The following is an 8,533-nucleotide window of genomic DNA, read 5'->3' on the forward strand; positions in this document are numbered from 1 at the left end:
TAATCAAAACATTATAATCTTGTAGCAAAACAAGTCAATAACATATTCACAGAACATAAACATTAATTTCCTACCTGAAAAGGGGAGAAGTGAATAAAGTGACTCAGACAAGGTGCTTCTGCTACATCAGCTTCATCAAGAATGATACCGTGCCCAGAGCTCCCCTAATCCGGCCTCTGCAGGTATTACTAATCAATCAGCAGATCTTTCGACCAGGCTATACTAATGGAGTTCAAATTAACTAATCGAAATAGAAATCATTAATTTTAACTATCTATCACACAGACATACTGCTCTTTCTCACCAAGGTAACCTCAACCAATGTTTAAATGTGTAGAGTTATTACTTTTCTTGTAGGTAATAATCCTTACATGCATCAGGTGTGTAAATGCAAATGTGTAGCTGATGAATAGTTGTCTGGTCCTTACAGCAAACATAACAGTAAAAAAGCCATACACATGGGTCATTTTAATTACTCAATTTATTTTTATTCAAAATAAAAGCAAAGAAAAATGGAAAATAAGAAGTTTTGATGATGAGAAACAAGTAAAAGACAAATCCATGGAATACCGGAACGTGAATTATTTTGGTTCCCCAGAAACATGGTGGTCTCATTAAGGAGAAAATCTCAAAACTGTCCGGATGCTGTGGAGTAAAATCAAAACAAACACTTGTTAAATTCTTATTTCGGTGACTAAGAGAATATAGAGGAAAGTATAAACATACCATTTGCCATGCTTCATCAGTTCAATGGCGTCATTGATCTGCTCCAAGGTCATCTTGTGAGTGATAAACTCATCCAGCTTCACCTTCTTGTCCATGTAGGCTTTAACCATCTCAGGCACACCATCCTTACTCTTAAATCCTGAGCCACAGAGAACACACAATTAATGCATTAAGAACCAATGGAGTCATAAGTTAAAAGTCCAGTGTGTAGAATGTAGGAGAATCTATCGGTAGGACCTGAAAATAATGTCAATAAATGCTTCCATAAGTCTAAAATCACCTGGAACTAAGAATCTTACAATTTTTGTCCCTTTAGGATGACATTATTATACCTATATTAGAAGTGGGTCCTATTTCCGCAGTGCTGCACAGTAGCTCATGCTAGCCAAATGCTGTAGGGAGGGTTTTTACGCTACTGAGGGCGACCATAGGAAGCAAAATGATGACAATCTGCAATATCTCACAACTGGCCGCTAGCAACAACAACCACATTACGAAACAACTGTTTGTTTCTAATAAATATCTTTTAATTAAGACAAAAGTGTTTGTGCTCAGGGCAGACCAGTGTTTTTTAATCCATGCTGTACTCTATATATCTATATATGTGGGTTCATGTACTTGCTCCTCATGTAAGATAAGGAACACCTTCTTGAGACAGACTACTTGTCCAAAATGACAGTGAAGGTCGTGTTTGAATGAGTGTGGATGGTCATGTCTGACTGAGATGTGACTCACCTCCAAACAGAGAACCCTTCCAAGTGCGTCCAGCGATAAGCTGAATGGGTTTGACAGCAACGTCATACAAGTCTGTCCAGCCAACCAGCACACTGACACCCCAGCCTTTCACAGTAGACTCCAAAGCACTTCGCTAGATGGAAAAATAGAACAAAGTCAGAGGGAAAGTATCCATGTGGGTTGAAATCCCCCCCGAGTAGAAATGCTGACAAAATATGGGCTTTCATAAAACCTTAAACTTTGTAATGCTTGAGTTAAAGTTCTAAAGAAATACTCTTGAATATAATGATCCTTCCTGAGCCAGTTAATATCACATCTGTATCTCTCTGCCTCACCATGACTGCCACATTCCCAACACATTCCAGAGAGAAGTCCACTCCTCCATTGGTCATCCCAGCGAGAACTTGGCTGATAGGCTTATCTTGATCGTTGGGGTTCACGCAGTCAGTCGCTCCAAACACTTTGGCCTTCTCGAACTTCTCTGGATTGATGTCAACAGCAAAAATCCTCTTGGCTCCAGCTGCTTTGCAGCCCATGACTGCAGCCAACCCCACAGCTCCCAGGCCAAACACAGCACACGTGGAGCCTGGTTCAACCTAAAGTGACAAAAACTCTGGTAAACATGGTACTTTAAACAGCACTTCTTGATATTACATATAATAACTAACACCAGTTAGCACTCAATTCAGTGGAACTACATTTCATTTTGTATGTCTTGAGGATTTAATGTGCATTGTGGACTAAATACAAGCTGTTTTCAGACATGACCTGTGGGTAAAGTACGCAGAATTAGCTACAGAGTTTTTGCCTTTGACACATGCACAACTAGGGTTGCAAAATTCCGGGAATATTCAAAGTTGTAAACTTGCCATGGGAATTAACGGGAATTAACGGGAATAAACGGGAATATACGGGAATAAACTGGAAATGTTGTGGGTAATTTATACTAACTGTATTTACCTTGTCATATACAGACATAAATATAAACATTTTGTTTTGTAATAGGCTGATTTGAGCCCTGAGGAAACTTTGGGCACTTGACTATATGCTTCTGCTTCGTTGTGTCATTCTTAACATAGGTCTTTGCACAGTATTTGCAAATGTACACAGCCTTTCCTTCTACATTGGATGGGGTGAAATGCCTCCACACATGAGATAGTGCACGTGGCATTGTTCTGTAGAATAAGATGACAAAAAAGAGTGTAAAAAAACACTAATGCAATGCCAGATATATAAATAGTTAGCCAAACAATTGGAATCATCTGTAAACATATTTTACAATTGATGGATAAATAAATGGAAATAGGCTAGATGAACAGATGAACAATCCTCAATCAGCATGCTTATATATTTTCACCAGTAATATCTAACCTGACTAGTCCTGCACACTACAGTAGGCCTCAATAGTGCTGTAGTGTGCAGGATGCTGGGAATGATCTGTGCATGTGATGGAAGAATGCACAGTGGAGGGTTGAAATTCAACGTGCAGCGTGTGCTGCATTCCATACATCTTTAAAATAGAGTATTGAATGATGTTTTTATTGCTCAGCGTTTAATTTGCGTATTTTTTTATTTTTTTCAAAATTCCCGAGCTAAACTTCCCATGGAAAGTTTCCGGAAATTTACCGGAAAGTTTCCGCCCCTTTGCAACCCTATGCACAACGCAGGAGGAGGTTTTCTGCACAGACGTGTTCACAACAGCATCAAATCTTCTGCATTATTCAGGCGAGAGGGGGAGCAGCCAGGTGAAGCAGAGGCAGGAAGTGACGTATAGCCTCTGAATCAGACATTCACATTCACACATGCAGGATCTGCGGAGTTCAATGCATGTCTGAAAGTAGCTATACACACACCTTAGCAGTATTAACTGCTGCTCCGAATCCTGTGCAGACTCCACACCCAAGGAGACAGACTTTGTCCACAGGGGCAGCAGGGTCGATCTTAGCCACAGACACCTGGTTCACCACAGTGTACTCTGAGAAGGTGCTGGTTCCCATAAACTGCAGAATCTTCTTCCCCTTACAGGTAAACCTGGAGTCTAGAGCTGCCATCACGTCATGACGACCATTGGACCTGAACAAAGAAATTGTTAAGATGTAAATACAATCACCAGATTTGCACAAATATCTGTAAAACAAGCTAAATGCAAACAAATTAAATGTTTTGTATCATTAGTGTATATTTCATTTCTGTCATTTAACAATAACCTGTAACTTATATTTTTGTATCAGCTGAGCAAGGGGGCATTGCTCAGGCAGCTCATGGCAGTTAAAAAGGGGAGTGAGCAGGCGGAGCAGAGAGTTTATGAGGAATAAATGAATGACTTGATCTGTGTTTATTTAAAGGCTCAGTGTGTAAGATTAAGGTGAAAGGAATCTATTGACAAAAATTGGACATAAAATAATCCTAGTGACGTTTTCGAGAGTGTGTTTCATCTAAATTAAACAAATTGTTGTTTTCTTTACCCAAGAATGGGGCCTTTATATTTTAATACATTATATTTACATTGGGAGTAGTTCCTCTCTACGGAGGCCGCCATGTTTTTTACAGTGGCCCAGACTGGACAAATTAAACACCTTTAAATGAGAACTGAAGGCTACCACAGGTTCTATTTCATGTTTGGAAGGGGAGGGTGAGGTGAGAGGTATTCAGTTGCAAAATGCAACTTCACCACTAGATGTCACTAAATTCTACACACTGAACCTTTAAGTTTCGAGGAAAATCCAGAATATGTTGACAGATTTCTTTATTCTCTCTCACCTACAACACTTATAATATTGAGGAGTATGACACGGGTCTGTACCTTGATATAAACCGGATAAATAAAACATGAGGAGAAAAGGATAAGCTCACCATCCGCTTTCACACTGGTTGGTCTTGGGACTCTTACAAAAGCGACATTCTCTACACTGGGATATGAATAGAGGAATCACCTTGTCTCCTGAAAATCACAAAACAAATGTATTTGTGAATTGGTTCCCAATGGCTTTTTTGAGTTAACTGTTGACTTTTGGATTAAAGCAGAAATCTGTAACAAACAGAACTCAAGTTTTGATCAGCAATTTAATCTTATATGTAACAGCCAGTGGTAACAAGATAATGTGATGCTATAAACTAAATACACCACTGTCACATGACTTCGGCATCACCACTAACAGTCCAATATGGGATTTGATGCCTGTCCTCTGCAAAAGCCTGGAAACACTTTTTTAGTCTAAAGCTGGTTTCAGACATGCACTGAATGGACATTTTCCTTAAGTTTTCCAGACTGCGAGACTGAAACATTTTTCTTTTCGGTCAAGCCCCCCCAGCAGGAAAATGTCTGAAAAACTCACTGCCAGCGAACATGTTTTATGACGTTTCTAAAATGAAATGGAAGCAAAACTGAAAATAATTGAACACTACAAATATGTCAGGTTGAAAAGGAGGCCATACATATTAAGAAAATGTCAACTTGGAAAGAAAATGAGATTAAAGAACTCTTGTTTAGGGGAGACGCCTGTTGCAAAAACATGTAATTACCACGATGGTATTTATACGACATCTTTCGCCTCCTGCATGCTCTTCATAGCTGCCACTCCTCACCTGAATGCTGGGGACAATCTCCTGCTGCGTTCTTCATATGTTAAAGGCAAAATGTCCAGAAAATCTGGTCTGGCTGGAGTTCATGTTTGAAAACGGCTTTAAATGCAACTTATTTCAGGGGTTTATAACTCATTGCTCTAGAAATCTACATGCTTTGATTTAATTCTTGCTACCAATAAGTCAGGGAAAGAAACTTGATTACGCATTGCTTCAACTCACCTGGCTGGAATTCAGTCACTCCAAGCCCCACGCTCTCAACAGTACCTGCTCCCTCATGTCCAAGGACGATTGGGAAGCCATCTTTATTCATGCCCTCAAACAAGTGGTAAAGGTCCGTGTGGCAAACCCCGGTTGCCAAAATCTGCACAAAAGAAAAGATTCACAAAATGCAACTGCAATATAATGAAACAGATATTCTGAACATTAAGGAATTTTGAAGGTGGTGTCTCTTAAAGAACACAAATACAAAGGAATGGATTCCACTCTGTGTTTAGGGTCAAGGAGCATATATTTGTACATTATTTGAACTAAGAACGTTTCTCACCTTGATGCGGACCTCGCCTGCCTCGGGCGGGGCTACCTCTATCACCTCTATCACCATAGGCTTGTTGGGCTCCCAGGCCACTGCTGCCTTGCATTTGATGACCTAGAGGACAGTGACCCCACATGAAATACCTGGCATGAAATGTCACACTCCTGCTTGCTGTCCCAGGTGAACTTCACTTGTACAGGTTCCTGGTAAAGTGCCAAAGGGCAATTTCCAAAAAAAACCTCAAGAACCCAGAATTTGATCATTTTCAAGTCATTTTTGCATTTTATTCTGTCAATGTAGAGTTGAACGGTGGATACAATGTTATTCTGTATGATGAACCTGAAGGTGTCACTGTTTTATATCACTGTGATTTTTTTTTTGGATCAGATTATCACAGTAGAGTTGACTGGTGTCAATGGTGGTGTCACAGCAGCTGTTGTAGAGTTATAGTTACATCGATTTTATTTGAATACTAGATTTATGTGTATCATTGATAATAATAATAATAATAATGCCTAATAGACAATTTTTCATAATGTTATAATCAAATAAATGTAGGCTCCTTTCATTTAGTATTGCAGAGTAAACAAGTTTTTTCTGCTTCAAAGCAGGAGCAATGATTCCTAGAACCCTTGTCAGCCTACACCCCCGCTCAGACGTGCCAATATCCACAGTTGTGTAAAACTGTCTGGAAAGTTTCTGACTGTGTGCCAAGTTAAATCCAAATGAGATATTTCACTGACGCAAAGGGGAGAGAAAGAACTAATTCTAATTTTTATCTAAATTTTTACTAAGACTATCATAAATGAATAATAGCAGTAAAAATAATCATTCTAAGCTGATAATTCATATGTCGTCAAAGAGAATCACGTTAAAACTCTGCACACGAAAGCATTGCAACTGTTTACACCCATCCACACAACAGACATTTATCTTAATGATGTTAAATGATCCCTGAAGAATCACAGTATATTAAAGTAAAATATATTTATGTGAGTTCTGCTGCATTATTTTCTAATGTTTGTGATCTTACCTAATTGACTTTACCACACTGTGAAGAATTCATTCAAACAACAGACTTGTACATGATAGTTCCATATTGCATAATGCACCTACCTTGCCAGCTGTTGCCATTTCTGCAGCAAAGAGTGAGAGAGAAGTTGGTGAAGAGTTAAAACAACTGCAGCCCAGCAAGAGAGACACACTGTAATGGAGTGAGCTTTATAAGGCTGCAAAGAGAAGCAGTTATGTAATCATTCAGGTGGGCTGGGACTTAGAATGTAGTTGATTCTATTGGTTCTATATGTTATTCTGAAATTAAGGACATATTGTTTCGAAAAGGTTCATGATTTCAGACTTCAGCTGTACGGTAGATTCCCTCATATGCTCGTATGGTTAGGGAAAAGCTAGTGACCTTTAATTTACATAAACACACTTTTTAAACTTATTAGACCTTGTAAGGGAAATGTCACATGTGACCACAATATGATCATGTTTATTTCCCCTTTGATTGATCATGATTGAATCTCATAAAATGTAACCTTGATCATGCTGTATCCTGTACAACTGAATGAATTTTGGCCTGATTGCTTTAACTAGGCATTGTTGTTTTCATGTCATCAGAAGATCCCAACCTTTGACTTTGTAATAAGAAGGTCGGCAGTTTGATCCTTAGGTCTCCCCATCTGCATGCCGAGTGTCCTTGGGCAAGATACCTCGGCACCAAGATATTTATCTATACAAGTTATCTTGTGGGCACAAAAACCACACAAAAATATATAGAAATCACCTGTCAGGACTTTAGCGGCTCCGTACCAAAGAAATGACTGCTGTTTAATGATGACTGCTTGTTATTTGTTTCATCGGAAGTGGCGTGTGGGGATGAAGGTGCTCTGGTTGTGATTTTATGGTGTGGCTTAGTCGAACAGTCGAAAACAGAAACCTGGAGATTTTTTAGATATTCTGTCATGATTTTAGTAAATAATCTGAGCTTCTCCATAACCAGACCTTCTTCATTTTCTGGTGGAGACTGGAACTGACCACAAGTGGATTAAAACATGTTGTCGCGCTGATGGTTAATTTTGAATATGAAAGTGTTAAGCCACAGCCCAGGTGTTCTGTGACCTACTACACCTGTCGTTTCCTGGGTGTAAAAGTCTAAACGAAAGACAATTAAGTGTTAAAGATTATCACAGTGCAGGCGTCGCACCCACGCTCAAGTCTTACATAAAAGAAAACACTCCTTAATAGAGCCGCCCACTCTCGTTCTCTACTTTAAATACTCATTCTACAAAAATGAACCATTAACAGACTTGTTAGGATACCCCATCATTTTTCAAGTTAATTTGACTTTTTTCGATAAAACAGTTGTCACTCCTCTGCTTGAGAAGAAAGTCCATAGTTGAAGCTACAGGCTTGAACTCAAATGTGATAAAGAAGTTAAAAGGGGAACTGTACTATAAGACTGTGAAAAGGGTTAAAGGTGTAAAAAGGGAAGGAAGTCTTTTATCAATGAGTTGTTTCTTGTGTCCCTGTTTGGTATCATGTCTGACAACCGACAGGCTACATTCATTCATTACTGTGAGACGATGGAAATCAGTTACACTCTCTTCCATTGAGCAGAAGATAAAACTCATGTCGAACTTACCTGGGTGTCAGGGAGACCAGAGAGGCCCAGGTAGGTTTTTTGAAAAATGTTTTTGTTTTCATTGACATAAAGGCAAAACCAAACTCAGGTAACAAGTCAACAGCACAAACTGACACACCTGGGAAACATATAGTGACTGATCAGGCCACTAAACACACAAAGGGGATAGACATACTAACATTTAAACAAATTACAGCAGCCATAAAACACGGCAGTATTATTCAGTCTAATATTAACTGAGGAAAGTTTTTTATATCAAAGAATATCAAAACAGTAGTCTGAATTTAAACAACTTAAAAACTAAATAA

General features: G+C 39.0%; 1 protein-coding gene across 1 annotated transcript; it reads right to left on the reverse strand.

Annotated features, from left to right (window-relative positions):
* Positions 1-463: 463 nt before the first annotated feature.
* On the reverse strand, positions 464-6,783 carry LOC133015214 (alcohol dehydrogenase 1-like). Its single transcript, XM_061082359.1, has 9 exons — positions 6,695-6,783; positions 5,591-5,692; positions 5,266-5,407; positions 4,315-4,402; positions 3,315-3,534; positions 1,797-2,057; positions 1,462-1,594; positions 727-865; positions 464-645 (listed from the first exon to the last, which is right to left on the reverse strand). The coding sequence occupies exons 1-9, from the start codon at positions 6,710-6,712 to the stop codon at positions 615-617; spliced, it is 1,134 nt and encodes a 377-aa protein (XP_060938342.1). The 5' UTR covers positions 6,713-6,783; the 3' UTR covers positions 464-614.
* Between the last annotated feature and the right edge of the window lie 1,750 nt (positions 6,784-8,533).

Source organism: Limanda limanda, chromosome 12, assembly GCF_963576545.1.
Source record: "Limanda limanda chromosome 12, fLimLim1.1, whole genome shotgun sequence".
NCBI classification, from domain to species: domain Eukaryota; kingdom Metazoa; phylum Chordata; class Actinopteri; order Pleuronectiformes; family Pleuronectidae; genus Limanda; species Limanda limanda.